Source organism: Salmo trutta, chromosome 12 (genome assembly GCF_901001165.1).
Source record: "Salmo trutta chromosome 12, fSalTru1.1, whole genome shotgun sequence".
Classification (NCBI taxonomy): Eukaryota; Metazoa; Chordata; class Actinopteri; order Salmoniformes; family Salmonidae; genus Salmo; species Salmo trutta.
In genome coordinates, this window is record NC_042968.1 from 72,977,976 (window position 1) to 72,998,802 (window position 20,827).

Below are 20,827 nucleotides of genomic sequence, written 5' to 3' on the forward strand. Positions count from 1 at the left end.
TCACAAGTCCTCAACTGGCAGCTTCATTAAATAGCACCCGCAAAACACCAGTCTCAACGTCAACAGTGAAGAGGCGACTCCGGGATGCTGGCCTTCTAGGCAGAGTTGCAAAGAAAAAGCCATATCTCAGACTGGCCAATAAAAAGAAAAGATTAAGATGGGCAAAAGAACACAGACACTGGACAGAGGAAGATTGGAAAAAAGTGTTATGGACAGACAAATCTAAGTTTGAGGTGTTCAGATCACAAAGAAGAACATTCGTGAGACGCAGAAAAAATGAAAAGATGCTTGACGCCATCTGTCAAGCATGGTGGAGGCAATGTGATGGTCTGGGGGTGCTTTGGTGGTGGTAAAGTGGGAGATTTGTATAAGGTAAAAGGGATCTTGAAGAAGGAAGGCTATCACTCCATTTTGCAACGCCATGCCATACCCTGTGGACGGCGCTTAATTGGAGCCAATTTCCTTCTACAACAGGACAATGACCCAAAGCACAGCTCCAAACTATGCAAGAACTATTTAGGGAAGAAGCAGTCAGCTGGTATTCTGTCTATAATAGTGACCAGCACAGTCACCGGATCTCAACCCTATTGAGCTGTTGTGGGAGCAGCTTGACCGTACGGTACGTAAGAAGTGCCCATCAAGCCAATCCAACTTCAGGAAGCATGGGGCGAAGTCTCTTCAGATTACCTCAACAAATTGACAACTAGAATGCCAGAGGTCTGCAAGGCTGTATTTGCTACAAATGGAGGATTCTTTGACGAAAGCAAAGTTTTGAAGGACACAATTATTATTTCAATTAAAAATCATTATTTATAACCTTGTCAACGTCTTGACTATATTTCCTATTCATTTTGCAACTAATTTCATGTATGTTTTCATGGAAATGACTGCATATTAACACAAGTTCAGACAGTGCTGAGACATTGGTGACTGGTGGTCTTTACCTCAATGTCGGGCACTTGATTGAGGTTGAGCAGGTTGAGTAGGTAGAAGGGCTTCTGGGCCTTGTAGTCCTTGGAGAAGCGAGGTGTGTCTATGACGGCTCTCACACGGTAAACAATTTTCCCAAAGGGCCCTTCAAAGGAGGTTGGGGCAGCCACTGAGTTGGGCAGAGACAAACACAGTTATTAGACAGAGCGAGATTGACCACAGAGAGTTTAAGATTGTACACTAAATGTAACTCTTGGACATAAATCATTTCACAATATCAACTGCTACAGCAGCAACATAGACCACAGCTGTTTCATTTCTTTCATAAAGCCTCTGCTGTCTGCAGGTGAAACCTATAAATGGGAATACGAGATTCTGACCAAAAAAGAGTGGCAGTCTAAACTGGTGGCTGGTCAGTGTGTGTACTTTATCAGAGGACGGCCAGTCAGTGCTTGGTCTGAGCAGTGGGAAGCAGATAGATCAGGACAGGGGGACAGATACTCAGGGCTCCTAGCAGCGCTGTCACTAAGTGTCTGTGCCTATCTGTCTGATCTGCACAAATCCCCTCCTAACAGGACAGGGGGAGGACAGAGTTTATTTAGAGACTTCCGAAAGAACAGAGGATAGAGGAGTAGAGATGGAGGAACGGAAACTGAAGAAGAGAAAGACAAAAATAATAATTCTGAGAGGTTGGATGGAGAGAGGAAATGGAGAATAGTCTCAGAGAAAAACCTTGGAAAACATGTTGTTATCTACAATCTGAATACATTTACAAATGTCATACTGGGTTAAAGAAATGTTCATCTACTGTATTCAGCTCATAAAGCACGACAGGTGCTGATACATTCAAATTGGAATGTATTGTGTCCAATGTCATGCTTTTAACCAAATACGTCATAGGTTTTTCCTATGAATCATTGTAATAAATAGATGACGCAAAATGGAAGACTTATGAAGGACAGAGATGCATACAGAACACACAATTCAGTCTCTCACATTCTCAATATTATCAATTCCATTTCAGCCCTCCTCATCATGTAGCCCTTTCCTGCAGACAAATGACCAAATCATCCTCTAGTGGCCTCAAGGGTGGAACGTTAGTAATATAAAATACCTGCCAAAATCTGCTGTTTCTATGTCAAACGGTTTTGTTATATTTCAGTCTTCTGTGATGTATATTAAGTGTAATAACAGGATCCAAACCAAAAATTGAATACATTCCAACTCTATATCTGACATGGTACAGGTGTCTTCTTTTTTTAAGCCCATAACCATAAGTTTTAGGTGTATACTTTTTTTCCAAAGTAGATTTGTTTAAGACTACCCTGATTTAGCCCACTGCAGCAAAAGGTTAAATGATCATGTCAGCAGCGGGTGCTGCACAGGGGAATTGCCTGCTGTCAAAAAGGATTAGTGAGGAGCAGCAGTCTGGGTGCAGAAGGCTTGGCAGAACAGACACAGACAGGCTCATGGCCAGAAGGAACCCAGCACCAGGCCATCCAGCCTCGTCTCCCTAAGGAAAGAGTGGCTGGCTGGCCTCTTCTACCACTTGCTCCTCTTCTCCAGCCTCCTCCATAGAACCAAGGGCTCCTGTTTTCAAGTCTTTACTTTAAGTTTTTAAGTACATTCAACAATCTTCACAGCACAAACACCAGTTTTAATGTAGCATCCCATTTGGAGGCGCTTTAAATGTGGATTTTAAAGCATCCCCTGTCAGCCCCTGACCTGACAACCAGCAGGGGGCACTGCCACTGGGCCACGTGGCTCAATTAAGTGCCTGGATGATTCAATCATCAGCTCTGTAATTATCATGCATTCTGTTGCCGTTCCGTTGACGACGGGGGAAGGAGGGACGTGGAGAGGGGAGGGCAGCAGGGTGATTGCAGGGGGCCCACATGGAGCAATTAAATAGTGACAGCACCACGGGACTAAAGGACTATATATAGACATAGTGTAGCCTAATAGACAGACAACCACTGCACTGTCTGTGCCCTCACACCTGCATGTACTTGAGTTCACAGTCCAGTCAAAAACATTCCGGAGAAAACAAGGAATAACATTCTACATGTCATGTGTTACGACACAAAGGAGTGTCTGTAGGGACATGATAAGTCTCTAGACTACTGGCACTTGTTTGCTCAACCTTTGTGTTAGTCCTTTTCCAGGGGTGACTAGCATGGCCTACTTTGACATATATCACCGACTTAGACAGGAGATGTTGGCTGACACAAGGGGGGCTGGCTGACTGAGGCAGTTACGATTAAAGTGCATGTAGCACAAGGGCAGAGACATTAGTTTCAATAGTGTACCCTACTTCTGATATGAAAAGGCATTTCTTTATTTACCTGAACAAACTGTACTGAACGTTCTTATACCATTCATAATACTATATTATATCTAGTCCAATTGTTTCATTGTTAGACAAAGAGCCAAGGGCCCTAAGCAATACTACAAAAGCAACACACTATCAGTGATTCACGCTATCAGTGGTTATACCTGAAAACCATATTCCTACAAAAAGTCACCAACAGTTCAGCTGTACTGCACTGACAAAAATAATGATATGGAGGAATGCAGTTCAACAAGTTTTCCAGACGTATCCCAAACTTACCTGGGATGACAAATTGGAAAGGGAAACTGTGCTCGCCAGCTGCCAGGGTACCTGCAAGAGATAGAGATAGCTTGGTCAGATAGACAGGCAAAATCACATTTAGACAGACAAGCACAGACACAGACACAGAGCGCAAGGTAGACTGGTGGCCAGTCTAAGGCCTTGATTCAATCAGATCAAGCGTTAACTGGCAATATCTGACACCCGCAACGCTGGTGTTTTGGCGGTGTAACTGTGTTAGAGCTGTCAAATCAGAGCGGCTGCTAATGTGGTCCTTGTCACAAAGCCAAAACCGTCCCACTCCCGTTAGAAGTTCAGAACGGGAAAGTGTAGGCTATATAGAAATAATGACACTCAAATAAAAAATCATGAAACTAAATAATGAGGATTTCTATCAGCCTAATCGAGGTGTAGATTAGACTGCATGGGATTTCTCTTAACGTGACACTGTGCAGTCAATTGCAATGTCTGCTTTAGGTATAATGCCAGGAGCCGCTTGTGGATTTGACAGCTCTAACGCAGTTCCACCTCCAACATCACCAAAACAACCGCAGATCTGATACAATCGAGCCCTAATGTTCAACAGCTTTCACAATGATGTACAATAAGGGATTATGTTTTTCACTCTGCTTTTCTAGATCAGCCCACTGTGACATTTCAGCACAAAGGTGTGCAAGTACGATGTGTGTGTGTATGAACAGCTCAGTGTGTAACCATGGAGATCCCTAGGTTAAGCACCACACCTGCAGGGCTGAGGGCTCACCTATGATCCTTAAAAAAAAGTGCTATCTAGAACCAAAAAGGGTTCTTTGCCTGTCCCCATAGGATAACCCTTTGAATAACCCCATGGAACCCAAGAGTTCTACCTAGAATCAAAACAGGTTCTACCTGGAAACAAAAATGGCTATACTATGGGGACAGCCGTAGAAACCTTTTGGAACCCTTTTTTTTTATTTAAGAGTGTACTTTCCCACTGAGTGAAGTTTATGTGATAAACCGACAACAGTTCCAGAGACATCATTTCACTTCTGATAATACAGATAATACAACTTCAGTTTTTGAAAGTTTTGTGGGAATGCACTCATATTTCACTCATAATGTGGCTTTAAAAGGACATTGTGCCAATGGAGGCGATAAACCAAGAGATACTGTAGGTTTCATAATATAGAAAACTGTGTAGACATTAAAGCCTCTCTGGCCATTAATTCCCTCATAAGCCGACAGTCCAATTAAAATTGTTCAGATAGCAGTGTTCGTTCACTGCATCAAGACGTCAATGTGTTTTCAGTTTGTCTCCATTTCCTAAAGGGGAAGCTCTCAGGGATTTCCGCGTTTTCATTTACATCACTTGTTTACTGTTAGAGGAAGCATCTCTTTGCAAGAAAAGGCAAGGGTGTCACGCTATTAAAGCAACTCTGCAGGTGCCTCATGTAGTAGCCACATTCTTCCACCTTCTCTCGCTCCCTCTTTCTCGCTCAACTCTGTAGAGAACCAGTCTCCACATGCCGCTGAGAGAAAGTACAGTACAGGGAAACTTAAAAAAAGTTGATGGGGCTGTTTTTCAAATGAGCTCTAGGTGAGAGACAGAGCTGTCTATTGCAGTTCAAGACAGTTGAAAACGCATACAGCTTTCTAGCTATGCAACAATATAGAGCAGTTGTATTATAAAGGTCTTTTCAACCCCAGTTTGGTACAGTTCGACATATATTATGATGACATTTTGTGATGTTTTTGTTCGTTTTGGAGTTTGGTTAGGATTTTGTCAGCTGTTTGGGCACACAGCATTTTTTCTCAAGGGACAGCCGAAGTTTGGAAGCCGAAGTCTACACCCCTTCGTCCATGATTGGTCAACCGTAGGGGTGACATGAGTTTCTGCTTCTTGACGATTCAGCCCGAAACTCAGTGTGGATTCAACATGGCGAATGACAACTTCGAGCATTGATTGACTGAGGAGGTACAAAAGTACCTTCACCATTACGATTCAAGTCAATCATTATATAAATACCAGCATGTAAATGCCGATTCATGGAGGGAGATTGTGGAGACGCTGGGGCCAACCCAACCACTTGTTCGAAAAAGTGGAGTAGTTCGCGACAAGTTCGTGAAGGCAAAGAAAAGAAACAAGGGCCGCAGTGGAGATGCCGGTGGAAAGGCTACTCCAGAAATGTTGCTGCTGGCTTGTTTGGCACATTAAGCATGGGAAGACTGAAAGCAACATGCCGTCTCACCAAAGGATGGTGTATGTTGTTGTATTTTCTATTGTAGTCAACGAAAAGAGCAGCCATGCTTTGCTAACAATAGCTAGCGCTATCTACTTGGCTGGCTAATGGCTAGCTAGCCTAGCAGCATACTCGTGCAGGGAAAGCAAGTCAACTAACTAAACTAAAGATCTTTAAAACTTTTGATCAAACATAATTTTGTCATAGAAAGAAAATGATAAGCTTCCCAAATTGGTAACACCAAAGTCAAAGTTTGGTAGCAAGGTCCAGTTAATCAAAATGTTGCAAACGTTTGAGCAGAGATGTGTAGCTAGGCCAGGTCTACTCAACTCTGCTCCAAATTTTGCAACATTGGTATTGGAATTTAATTAGGATCCCCATTAGCCGTTGCAAAAGCAGAAGCTACTCTCCTGGGGTCCACACAAAACATAAAGTATAATACAGAATGACATAATACAGAACATCATTAGACAAGTACAGCTCAAGGACAGAACTACATACACTTTTAAAAAGTCACACCTAGCCTACATATCAATGCATACACACAAACTATCTAGGTCAAATAGGGGAGAGGCGTTGTGCCGCGAGGTGTTGCTTTACCTTTTTTTAAAACCAGGTTTGCTGTTTATTTGAGCAATATGAGATGGAAGGAAGTTCCATGCAATAAGGGCTCTATATAATACTGTACATTATATAGTCTATTGTAGTCTCGGTTAATAATATTTGACATTCATTCATGTTTTAGATGTGTACTAAATAGCCCTCTACTTTTTTATTTTCAAGACACAAACACCAGTGAATGGAGACAGCACCTGGTTTTGTTCTCTGCGCCCCAGCACAGCCTGTTCACTACCTCTACCCCCAGTACTGACTGGTGGCCGGCTCCCAGAACATCTCCCGCACTGAGTTGCAGTGCAGAATTAGAAACATCTCCATGCTGGACCTGGGAAGCTCTATCCTGGGCCCACCTCCAAGACCTACTCCACCGATGCCACAGAGCAGCAGTTCTGTAGCAGGGGTGTGAGAAGAAGGGAGAAAACAGCTGCAGACATCACTCACAAAGGCATTGATTGAAGACATATCTCAAGATCTCCGAGCATGTCTTGTTCGCAATGTTGTGTGTCTCACATGTCTGTTCATAAGACACTGTTTTACTATTGTTCCGAAATATTTATATGGCTCATAAATATTTGTATCTACACTCTTGACACTTCATATTTCACCCTTTTGTTGTTTACGTGTCTGTTCATAGCAGACACTGTTGTACTACTGTTAAGAAATATGTATATTCAGAAATATTTGTAACTATACTGACACATTTTATTCCATAGACACTTGTTTGCATGTCTGTTCTCAGCAGAGACTTTTGTACTGTGGTTTAATTTCAGAAGCAATAATAAAGGTTTATTTGTGTGCTGAAAAAGCATCACTTCATCTCAACACAAGGTGTTTGAATGCATTCTATTTGCGCTGACAAAGTACAGAAGAGCTGTGTGCCACAGATTTTACTGGCTTTCTTCTACTTGTGGTGTAGTTAAAGCTAATCTAAATTAAAACACAGTGCACACAAAGAACTGAGTATGTGTGTCCATCAAAAATCCTCATCCTTGCAGCCATGATGCCAAATGCATTCTCTGACTCTCCGACAACGAGAGTGGTGGTAGTTCCAGGTACGCCCAGGTTTATTGAGATGGACACCTGTGAATGAGAGGTAACAAGAGAATGTCATATATATATATATATATATATATATATATATATATATATATATATATATATATATATATATATATATATATATATATTTTATATACACCTTCGCCAACTAGATTTAAACTCGGCTTTTCACAAATCCTGACATTTAATCCTAGTAAAAACTTCCTGTCTTAGGTCAGTTAGGATCACCACTTCATTTTAAGAATGTGAAATGTCAGAATAATAGTAGAGAGAATGATGTATTTCAGCTTTTATTTCTTTCAACATATTCCCAGTGGGTCGGAAGTTTTCATACACTCAACTAGTATTTGGTAGCATTGCCTTTAAAATGTTTAACTTGGGTCAAACGTTTTGGGAAGCCTTCCACAAGCTTCCCACAATAAGTTGGGTGAATTTTGGCCCATTCATCCTGACAGAGTTGGGGTAACTGAGTCAGATTTGTAGGCCTCCTTGCTCGCACACGCTTTTCAGTTCTGCCCACAAATGTTCTATTGGATTGAGGTCAGGGCTTTGTGATGGCCACTCCAATACCTTGAATTTGTTGTCCTTAAGCCATTTTGCCACACCTTTGGAAGTATGCTTGGGGTCATTGTCCATTTGGAAGACCCATTTGCGACCAAGCTTTAACTTCCTGACTGATGTCTTGAGATGTTGCTTCAATATATCCACATAATTTTCTTACCTCATGATGCCATCTATTTTGTGAAGTGCACCAGTCCCTCCTGCAGCAAAGCACCCCCACAACATGACACTGCCACCCCCGTGCTTCACGGTTGGGATGGTGTTCTTTGGCTTGCAAGCCTCCCCCTTTTTCCTCCAAACATTATGGCCAAACAGTTCTATTTTTGTTTCATCAGACCAGAGGACATTTCTCCAAAAAGTACGATCTTTGTCCCCATGTGCAGTTGCAAACCGTAGTCTGGCTTTTTTATGTTGGTTTTGGAGCAGTGGCTTCTTCCTTGCTGAAGAGCCTTTCAGGTTATGTCGATATAGGACTCGTTTTACTGTGGATATAGATACTTTTGTATCTGTTTCCTCCAGCATCTTCACAAGGTCTTTTGCTGTTGTTCTGGGATTGATTTGCACTTGTCACACAAAAGTACGTTCATCTCTAGGAGACAGAACATGTCTCCTTCCTGAGCGGTATGGCGGCTGCGTGGTCCCATGGTGTTTATACTTGCGTACTATTGTTTGTACAGATGAACGTGGTACCTTCAGGCGTTTGGAAATTGCTCCCAAAGATGAACCAGACTTGTGGAAGTCTACAACTTTTTGCCTTTAAACAGCTTGGAAAATTCCAGAAAATTATGTCATGGCTTTAGAAGCTTCTGATATGCTAATTGACATCATTTGAGTCAATTGGAGGTGTACCTGTGGATGTGTTTCAAGGCCTACCTTCAAACTCAGTGCCTCTTTGCTTGACATCATGGGAAAATCAAAAGAAATCAGCCAAGACCTCAGAAAAAAATGGTAGACTTCCACAAGTCTGGTTTATCCTTGGGAGCAATTTCCAAATGCCTGAAGGTACCACGCTCATCTGTACAAACAATAATAAGCAAGTATAAACACCATGGGACCACGCAGCCGCCATACCGCTCAGGAAGGAGACGCGTTCTGTCTCCTAGAGATGAATGTACTTTTGTGCGACAAGTTCAAATCAATCCCAGAACAACAGCAAAGGACCTTGTGAAGATGCTGGAGGAAACAGGTACAAAAGTATCTATATCCACAGTAAAACGAGTCCTGTATCGACATAACCTGAAAGGCTGCTCAGCAAGGAAATAGCCACTGCTCCAAAACCGCCATAAAAAAGCCAGACTGCGGTTTGCAACTGCACATGGGGACAAAGATCGTACTTTTTGGAGAAATATCCTCTGGTCTGATGAAACAAAAATAGAACTGTTTGACCATAATCACCATCGTTATGTTTGGAGGAAAAAGGGGGAGGCTTGCAAGCCAAAGAACACCATCCCAACCGTGAACCATGGGGGTGGCAGCATCATGTTGGGGGGGGGGAGTGCTTTGCTGCAGGAAGGACCGGTGCACTTCACAAAATAGATGGCATCATGAGGAAAGAAAATTATGTGGATATATTGAAGCAACATTTCAAGACATCAGTCAGGAAGTTAAAGCTAGGTCGCAAATGGGTCTTCCAAATGGACAATGACCACAAGCAAACTTCTAAAGTTGTGGTAAAATGGCTTAAGGACAACAAAGTCAAGGTATTGGAGTGGTCATCACAAAGCCCTGACCTCACCCTATAGAAAATATGTGTGCAGAACTGAAAAAGCGTGTGTGAGCAAGGAGGCCTACAAACCTGATTCAGTTACACCAGCTCTGTCAGGAGGAATGGGCCAAAATTCACACAACTTATTGTGGGAAGCTTGTAGAAGGCTACCCAAAATGTTTGACCCAAGTTAAACAATTTAAAGGCAATGCTATCAAATACTAATTGAGTGTATGTAAACTTCTGACCCACTGGGAATGTGATGAAAGAAATAAAAGCTGAAATACATCATTCTCTCTACTATTATTCTGACATTTTGCATTCTTAAAATAAAGTGGTGATCCTAACTGACCTAAGACGGAATTGTTACTAGGATTAAATGTAAAGAATGATGAAAAGCTGAGTTTAAATGTATTTGGCTAAGTTGTATGTAAACTTCTGACAATGGAAATTAGAAACTTCAGTTGATTCCAACATTCTATTATCAACATACCTGGATAAGGGCGTATTTCTTTAATGAGTCGAACGCAAAGGATATAATGTTGCTCCCAGACAAGGCCCAAATCCCCGTCATTTGCATGGAGAAAAAAAGGAAATACAGGGGGCGGAGATCTGGATGCCTTGTGAGAATTCGTCGGTGAGTGGGTAACCCGCCTAAACCATCCGTTCTATTAGCCAATGTGCAATCACTGGAGAATAAACTGGATGAGCTCCATTTGAGACAATCCTACAAGAGAATTTATATTTTTCGTATCCGTCTATTAACCACCACAAACCGACGCTGGCACTAAGAACGCACTAAACGAGCTGCGTAAGGTCATAAGCAAACAAGAACATGCTCATTCGGAAGCGGCACTCCGAGTGTCCGGGGACTTTAATGCAGGCAAACTTAAATCCGTTTTACCTAATTTCTACCAGCACGTCACATGTGCAACCAGAGGAAAAAAAAAACTCTAGACTCCACACAGAGACAAGTACAAAGCTCTCCCTCACCCTCAATTTGGAAAACCTGACCATAATTCTATCCTCCTGAATCATGCTTACAAGCAAATACAGAAAAGCAGGAAGTACCAGTGATTCGCTCAACACGAATGTGGTCAAATGACTCGGATCCTACACTACAGGACTGTTTTGCTGGCACAGACTGGAATATGTTCCGGGATTCATCCAATGGCATTGAGGAGTATACCACCTCAGTCACAGGCTTCATCAATAAATGCATCAACAATTTCGTCCCCACAGTGACCGTGCATACATATAGTTGAAGTCTGAAGTTTACATACACATAGGTTGGAGTTATTAAAACTTGTTTTTCAACCACTCCACACATTTCATGTTAACAAACTATAGTTTTGGCAAGTCAGTTAGGACATCTATTCTGTGCATGACACAAGTCATTTTTCCAACAATTGTTTACAGACAGATTATTTCACTTAGAATTCACTGTATCACAATTCCAATGGGTCAGAAGTTTACATACACTAAGTTGACTGTGCCTTTAAACAGCTTGGAAAATTCCAGAAAATGATGTCATGGCTTTAGGAGCTTCTGATAGGCTAATTGGCTTAATTTGAGTCAATTGGAGGTGTACCTGTGGATGTATTTCAAGGCCTACCTTCAAACTCAGTGCCTCTTTGCTTAACATCATGGGAAAATCAAAAGAAATCAGCCAAGACAGAAACAGAATTGTAGACCTTAACAAGTCTGGTTCATCCTTGGGAGCAATTTCCAAATGCCTGAAGGTACCACGTTCATCTGTACAAACAATAGTACGCAAGTATAAACACCATGGGACCACACAGCCATCATACCGCTCAGGAAGGAGATGCATTCTGTCTCCTAGAGAGAAACGTACTTTGGTGCGAAAGGTGCAAATCAATCCCAGAACAACAGCATAGGACATTGTGAAGATGCTGGAGGAAACAGGAACAAAAGTATCTATATCCACAGTTAAACGAGTCCTGTATCGACATAACCCGAAAGGCCGCTCAGCAAGGAAGAAGCCATTGCTCCAAAACCACCACAAAAAGCCAGACTACGGTTTGCAACTGCACATGGGGACAAAGATCGTACTTTTTGGAGAAATGTCCTCTGGTCTGATGAAACAAAAAAATAACTGTTTGGCCATAATGACCATCGTTATGTTTGGAGGAAAAAGGGGGAGGCTTGCAAGCCGAAGAACACCATCCCAACCGTGAAGCACGGGGGTGGCAGCATCATGTTGTGGGGTGCTTTGCTGCAGGAGGGACTGGTGCACTTCACAAAATAGATGGCATCGTGAGGAAAGAAAATTATGTGGACATATTGAAGCAACATCTCAAGACATCAGTCAAGAGATTAAAGCTTGGTCGCAAATGGGTCTTCCAAATGCACAATGACCCCAAACATACTTCCAAAGGTGTGGCAAAATGGCTTAAGGACAACAAAGTCAAGGTATTGGAGTGGCCATCACAAAGCCCTGACCTCAATCCTATAGAAAATTTGTGGGCAGAGCTGAAAAAGCGTGCGCGAGCAAGGAGGCCTACAAACCTGACTCAGTTACACCAGCTCTGTCAAGAGGAATGGGCCAAAATTCACCCAACTTATTGTGGGAAGCTTGTGGAAGGGTACCCGAAACATTTGATCCAAGTTAAACAATTTAAAGGCAATGCTACCAAATACTAATTGAGTGTATGTAAACTTCTGACCCATTGGGAATGTGATGAAAGAAAGAAAAGCTGAACCAAATACTAATTGAGTGTATGTAAACTTCTGACCCATTGGGAATGTGATGAAAGAAAGAAAAGCTGAAATAAATAATTCTCTCTACTATTATTCTGACATTACACATTCTTAAAATAAAGTGGTGATCCTAACTGACCTAAAACAGGTCATTTTTACTATGATTAAATGTCAGGAATTGTGAAAAACTGAGATTAAATGTATTTGGCTATGGTGTATGTAAACTTCCGACTTCAACTGTATCTCAACCAGAAGACATGGATTACAGGCAACATCCGCACCGAGCGAAAGGCTAGAGCTGCCGCTTTCAAGAAGCGGGTCACGAATCCGGACGCTTACAAGTAATCCCATTATGCCCTCAGAAGGACCATCAAACAGACAAAGCGTCAATACTGGACTAAGATTGAATCCTACTACACCGGCTTTGATGCTCGTCGGATGTGGCAGGGCTTGCAAACTATTATGGACTACAAAGAGAAACACAGCCGCGAGCTGCCCAGTGACACGAGCCTGCTAGACGGGCTAAATACCTTTTATGCTCGCTTCGAGGCAAGCAACACTGAAGCATGCATGAGAACACCAGCTGTTCCAGATGACTGTGTGATCACACTCTCCGTAGCCGATGTGAGAGAGACCTTTAAACAGATCAACATTCACAAGGCCGCGGTGCCAGACGGATTACCAGGATGTGTACTCAGAGCATGCGCGGACCAACAGGCAAGTCTTCACTGACATCTTCAACCTCTCCCTGACCGAGTATGTAATACCTACATGTTTCAAGCAGACCACCATAGTCCTTGTGCCCAAGAAAACGAAGGTAACATGTCGGTGCCTTGAAAGGCTGGTCATTGCTCACAACAAGACCATCATCCCGGAAACCTGAGACCCACTCCAATTTGCATTCTGCCCCAACAGATCCACAGATGATGCAATATCAATCTCACTCCCCTTTCCCACCTGGACAAAAGGAACACCTGTCAGAATGCTGTTCATTGACTACAGCTCCGTGTTCAACACCATAGTGCCCACAAAGCTCATCACTAAGCTAAGGACCCTGGGATTAAACACCTCTCTCTGCAACTGGATCCTGGACTTCCTGACGGGTCGCCCCCAGGTGATAACGGTAGGTAACAACACATCCGCCACACTGATCCTCAACACAGAGGCCCCTCATGGTAACCAGCTAGGTTAACATCCAATTGGCGACAGGTTTTATATTCAAAACTCTGCATAAAAACAATATGCGCATTTTCTTACCAGAGATGTATTTCCATCAAATTGCCTTGTTGCAGATAAAAGGCTGTGCATGATGGTGTAGCGCACATAAACATACCTTTTGTGGTTAAATTCCCATGTACTGAATAAAAAATACAAGTTAAATTGGTTTCCATCGAATTTTCAACTCTACTGATGATTTTCTCACCAAAACGTTTTGTTTTGATACAGAACTGTATCTGCACGCTGTTGACTAGAGCGCACCTACAGCCTACATGATGAGATTATTACGGACAAAAGAGAAATATAATTTTTATTTGCCTAACGCAACCTAGCGTCGATGATCATGTTACCAGAATAAAACCCTTAAGATGTATTGTAAAGGAGGCTCAAGCTCATCACCTTGCACTTTCACCACCCTGTGAAGTTCATCATAACTTATTTAATCTGTAGCCTAATAAACTGCATGCTTTCCAGACGTAGTGGGAGGACCACACAACATGTCATCACATGACTCCATGTTTACTTCCATATGATGGGTAATATATCCATATTTTCGCATAAAAGCATTTCCCCCGACATTTCTCATCTAATTCATATTACCGGCACAAAAAGATCCCACCTTGTCTAGCATATTTTGTTTTGTCAACATTTTGAAAGATTACTGAATTTTTATTCCATCAGGCCTGTTATTTGACATGTACTTTACTTGCCAAAAAGGTTGGATGGAAACCTGGTTACAGAATCACTTGTTATTTGTTCCTAAAAACCCAAAGCCAGCAATAGAGGCATTTTAGACACTTGTACAGGAATTTTGCACTGATGCACTGACTACTGGGAAAGAGATGCAAACACCTCTTCACAGCTTGGCTAAAGATGGGGGTCACATGAACAGAAGTAGCAGAGTATGGGAGGGTACGCTGCCTCATCCCCGTAACCCCCCTACATGTGTGGCTGGCATACCACATTATCAGTCAGCCACAGTGGTCACGCGTGTCCCCTTGTGTGGTTGGCCACCACTGTCCCCCTCCCTGTCTCAGTGTCCCTGCTGTGCCTGCGTCACATAACCTAGAGGCAGAGGAGCCCATTGTTGGAGGAAAAATGGGATAGGAAAAAAACACTGAGATAAAGAGGAGATGAGAGGAGGATGTGAAATTATTATTTATGACTCCCCAGTTTTGGTGTGTGTGTGTGTGTGTGTGTGTGTGTGTGTGTGTGTGTGTGTGTGTCAGAGGTGTTGGGATAGTTAAATGCGGTAAATTACACAAAGCCATCCAGTGATGATTCTAATAATCTCTTGGGATGTTTACGTGATGTATGTGTGGTATAGGATCGGCACACACATTGGAATTCTACAAAGAAATGAAAACAAATAAGGTGTCACTCTTAGAGGACCTCCAACATATTTGTATGCATGCATGCTAGAACGTCTACAATCACTGTAAAGGCTCGTGCTTGGGTTTGTGCATGCAATGTTCCAACATCAAGTGGAAAGCCTTCCCAGAAGTGTGGAGGCTGTTATAGCAGCAAAGGGGGGACCAACTCCATATTAATGCCCATGATTTTGGAATGAGATGTTCGATGAGCAGGTGTCCACATTCTTTTGGCCATGTAGTGTATATGACGATACCCAATAGCACATTCACACCAACACAACACGAGGGGCTTTTCTCTAAACGTTTGTGGTCAGACGGCTCAGTGGGTTGTTGGAGAAAAGTGCTTGTAACACCAAAATGATGGGTTAATGAATCAGTATGGATATTGAATATATGAACATACAAGGAAAGTCTATGGAGTATACTGGAAGAATGAAGACAGAAAGAATGAAGACAGAGTTGAATAGACTGCTCTCTGGTAACACCTCCCAGCTCTGTGAAAAACCACTGAGCCTATAGTTGAGAGAGACGGAGTTAAACATTAAGCAACATAGAGTGGTGTGCTAACCTAACCAGCATGGATTATACCCAGTTGTCTGTCCCGACAGGACCAAAAAAATCTGTCTATGTTTGGTTCAGATTTGGTCTGGTCTGGACTGGCCTTGATTTGGCCCAAACATAGACGCCTATAATTGGTTCAGATTTGGTCCGGACCAAATCAGGATCAGACCAAATCATAGACAACCATGTTTCACAAGTTTGAACAGCACAGTACATCATAGTATAGTACATTACAGTACACAGTAAAGAAAAGTAGAGTATAGTACAGTTATGTACAGTAGAGTACAGTAAAGTATAGTGTACTGTATTGTACCCAACTTTACTCTAATGTACTGTACTCTTCTCTAATGAACTAAACTAAACTGTACTGTACTGTACTCTTCTGAATTAAACTCTACTGTACTCTACTGAATTAAATTATACTGTATTGTACTTTACTACACTCTACTGAATAAAACTTGACGACTGTCCTGTACCGTACAGGACTCTACTGTGCTCTACTGTACTAAGCTGTGCCGTACTATAATGTGATGTTCAAAGTTGTGAAACATAGCCTAGAAGTCTATGATTTGTTCAGATTTGGATCTGGTCCGCACCGACCAAATGTGTACTTGTTTGGGGTGGAGTGCATTACAATAATACCCAGCATGCTTTGTAAGTGTACATTTTGGTCATTCAGCAGACGCTATTATCTAGAGAGCAACTTACAGTCAGTCAAGCGCATTCAACTAAGGTAGTTAAACACCAACATAAGTGCACGTGACAGATGGGAGCAATAATAAATATTCTGTTGTAATCTTCAGTTGGCTCATCTGTCCTCTATTAAAGGGATACTTCAGGATTCTGGCAATGAAGCCCTTTACCTACTTCCCGAGAGTCAGATGAATTCGTGGATACCATTTTTATATCTCTGCTTGCCGTTTGAAGGAAGTTGCTAACTAGAGTTAGCGCAATTGCTAACTAGCGTTAGCGCGATGACTCGAAGTCTATGGTATGAACTAGCATGCTAGTAGATACCATAGACTTCCAGTCATTGCGCTTATGCTAGTAAGCATTGGCTCACGAAATAGCCTCTAACTTTCTTCATACTGGATAAAAATTATCTCGGGAAGTAGATAAAAATCCCAAAGTATCCCATTAAGAGGCATGAAAAATTATTATTTTGATATAATGCTTACTGCATTGAGAATATATGTGTAGTTGAAATTTGGCCATAGAATCAATGACCGAAAAATACATATTTTCAACATCTGTAAATTACGTATTTTCCGGACGTCAAAAAGACATCTTTTCCAGATGTTGAAAAAATGTAATTTACAGATGTTGAAAATTCTATGGCCAAATTTCAACTACACATACATTCTCAATGACTTAAGCATTATATCAAAATAACACTTTTTTTTCAACATCCAGATATGACGTATTTTCAACATCTGTTAAATACATATTTTCACCTTTCACTCAGCACCTAAAATGCACCTGACGTCAGTGTCAAATACTTGTTTTGCTTACTGGGCATGCTCCACAGCTCACATACAGCACAACCAGGCCTGCCTGAGTTTAATGACTTCCAGGTCCACTGTGTTATTCCACTCAAATCTACATTCTCAACAGGTTTCACCACGTATGCATGGCAGATCATTCACATGTTGAGGTATGGACAATATACACACACTAGAAGGAAAACGCTGCACTCACTGAAATAGTCTTTACATTTTAATGCCTTCTTAACAGAGGTCAGGACAAACAGATGCGTTTTGGCAGCAGCCTTCGTCACCCATATTTATAGATGACATCCCATTGTAGTAATGCTTCTTTCTTTTTTCACAATCATTATTTACATACATTTTCTGCTGTTTTCCATAAGAGCTTCAAAATAATACTAATAATAAACAAAAAAAGGTGCACCTGTTGCTTACAGCAAGGAACTTAACTGGGTTCTTCATTAAGGCCTCTCAGTATGACTATAATGAACATGTGTCTAACTTGCACCGTTATGCGATTATTAAGAGACTAGATACATATAGCTAATCCTGGCAACCAATAGCCTTCATTTAGAGGCAAGCAGATCAGAGATGTCAAGGTGGTACCCAAGCATGTGCTATGTGTATAGTGCAATTAACAACTATCAATAGCCCTACTAAATTATAAGCGTAGAGTCAATCAAAGAATTACTTCGTAAAACGAGGAACGCATTTACTCAATTTAACTAATAGAATGTATTAGTCATAAAATAATTAACACTCAAAACAATTACAGTGTACATGAAATACTTGATACATTACTATCAAGGCACAAGGCGAGACCCAAATGTAGACACAGGAAGCAGATGGTTGGAGTCTTACAATGTTTATTAATCCAAAGGGGTAGGCAAGAGAATGGACGTGGACCGGCAAAAAGGTCAAAACCAGATCAGCGTCCAGGAGGTACAGAGTGGCAGACAGGCTCGTGGTCAAGGCAGGCAGAATGGTCAAGCAGGTGGGTACAAAGTTCAGAAACAGGCAAGGGTCAAAACCGGGAAAACTAGAAAAAGGAGAATGCAAAAAGCAGGAGAACAGGAAAACCGCTGGTTGACTTGGAAACATACAAGACGAACTGGCACAGATAGACAGGAAACACAGGGATAAATACACTGGGGAAAATAAGCGACACCTGGAGGGGGTGGAGACAATCACAGGGACAAGTGAAACAGATAAGGGTGTGACAATTACAGAATGACACAGAGTAAATTACTATGAATGTTCTACGCCAGAACACCATCACAAGACCATCGGGAGACAAACAGACAGGTTCTGTGGAGCACAGCTCATCCCTTCTCTTTATCAGCAATTGTTAGGTACAGCCACGTTCGCAGACAGAACATTTAGTACAGGAACACCCCTGCAGGGACCTATTATTCAGCTGATTGGCAGTTTCAGTATTTTGTCTCAAGAGGTGTGTAAAATTGTAATTATACTTCAGAATGATCACCACTATAAAAAGTGCAAAACCTCTCTTTAGGACAAAAACCTAATCGAGCGGCAGAATGCTACATTATCATACACGTCACAGCATTTTATAATTCAACAGAGATGAAGAGGGCTGCAACTCGACCAGCCTCTATTTAGATTCTCATTCTATACGTTATACTCTATATACTTTGTATCAGTAGCCCCAAAATGGCTTCCATAATCCTCACCTTTGTCAGCTACAGACAGTGTGCTGCTGAAGTATTGCTCTTCCAGTGTCCACGACGTGTCGTTCATTTTGTTGGAGACCCCACATGATCCCAGGCAGTTCACCTTAATGGCTGGAATGGAAAGAAATAAAAGATTCAATCAACTGTTTAGTTAACTAACTTTGTCTATCATTCATAGTTCTCTAAAATGGGTGTTTCCATTATTAATTTTTCTATCATCTGTCACGAGCTGGTATAAAAAAAATCCCACATATGAATGCTATAAACACCAAATAGCAGAGTTTTCAATGAATGGTGTCTATAAATATGTTTTGCTATTGACAGGAAACCACATGTTCAACATGAACCCCTTTAAATGAAACCCTTGGCCCTGGTGTGCTCACTGTGCTGTGTAAAAATAGCAGCACTAAACATTCAATAGCAAGGGGTTTGTAGAGTCATCTGTATCATAGACTGGAATAGCTTCACCACTCACCTGTTCGATGGGGCTATTGAATATGTTACTAAGAAGCTAATGCAAGTCAATTCCAATTGCTAGCCTATATCGGGGAAGCCAGCCACACTTGCCCTATCGGGATAGGCAGACTATACATCAATCTTCATAGGAACCCAAACTTTTCTGGGTAATATTATCATTATGTAAGTAAAGGTCAACCGAAACATGTTCCAGGAGATTTTTAGAATGTTTAATGATGTAGCATACATGCAGCCACTACTAATCTATGATAAGCTCCTATCTCTCCCCAGAGGGTTAGTGTGATCCTCAGAGGGATCTGAGAGTGACATCATGATCACACCGCACACAGCAGACACAACACATGTGACGTGATGTATGGAGAGGCTCTGTGTGGTTTAAGGACCGCTGTGCTGAGTTCCATACTAGGCTTGGGCGGTAAATCGTTCCATACTAGACTTGGGCGGTAAATCGTTCCATACTAGACTTAGGCGGTAAATCGTTCCATACTAGGCTTGGGCGGTAAATCGTTCCATACTAGACTTGGGCGGTAAATCGTTCCATACTAGGTTTGGGCGGTAAATCGTTCCATACTAGACATGGCCGGTAAATTGTTCCATACTAGACTTGGGCGGTAAATCGTTCCATACTAGGCTTGGGCGGTAAATCGTTCCATACTAGACTTGGGCGGTAAATCGTTCCATACTAGACTTGGGCGGTAAATGGTTCCATACTAGACTTGGGCGGTAAATCGTTCCATACTAGGTTTGGGCGGTAAATCGTTCCATACTAGGCTTGGGCGGTAAATCGTTCCATACTAGGCTTGGGCGGTAAATCGTTCCATACTAGACTTGGGCGGTAAATCGTTCCATACTAGACTTGGGCGGTAAATCGTTCCATACTAGGCTTGGGCGGTAAATCGTTCCATACTAGGCTTGGGCGGTAAATCGTTCCATACTAGACTTGGGCGGTAAATCGTTCCATACTAGGCTTGGGCGGTAAATCGTTCCATACTAGGCTTGGGCGGTAAATCGTTCCATACTAGACTTGGGCGGTAAATCGTTCCATACTAGACTTGGGCGGTAAATCGTTCCATACTAGGCTTGGGCGGTAAATCGTATATCGGGGTATTTGGGAAAATCCACAGGATGGTTTTTCCAATAGCGTCAATACCGTCAAAACAACTTCTTTGAAGTTTTTCAATACATTTGAATATTTGAGGCTACTTTTTAAGCTAATAAATACCTAGAGTCAACGTGTGCAATATGTTAGGAGATAAAGCAGATTCTATCCTTCACCTTCATTTCATTGGTCATATTATTTTACAATATGAAGCTTACAGTAGTTCCCCAGAACAGTTGAGCCAGTCATGTGTTTGGCTGTAAAAAGCACAATGGGTTAAATTTGGTCATTAGTGGCGGCTGCTGCTGCTGGGCAGAGTGGCTCTATTCTCTCTTGATTGGAAATAATCGAACAAAACAGACACTTGATTGTATTGTGTAGTTAACAGATGGAGAGGGTGGAGGAAACAGCGAAGAAACAGTATCAGTGTTGGCCAATATTCATATGAAACCAGTGTCGAATGGCGACCAGTGAAAGGTTCCTGGATCAAATCCCCA

The 20,827-nt window shown here is 41.9% G+C and overlaps 1 protein-coding gene across 1 annotated transcript in view; it reads right to left on the reverse strand.

Moving 5' to 3' along the window:
• The window catches only part of arrdc1b (arrestin domain containing 1b), a 57,284-nt gene that overhangs the window by 6,639 nt on the left and 29,818 nt on the right, over window positions 1-20,827 (reverse strand). Inside the window, exons 2-4 of the mRNA XM_029769454.1 lie at window positions 18,755-18,865; window positions 3,542-3,592; window positions 945-1,099 (exon numbers count right to left, since the gene is read on the reverse strand). Of these exons, the coding sequence (XP_029625314.1) occupies window positions 945-1,099; window positions 3,542-3,592; window positions 18,755-18,865 (317 nt within the window). The remainder of the gene's footprint in view (window positions 1-944; window positions 1,100-3,541; window positions 3,593-18,754; window positions 18,866-20,827) is intronic.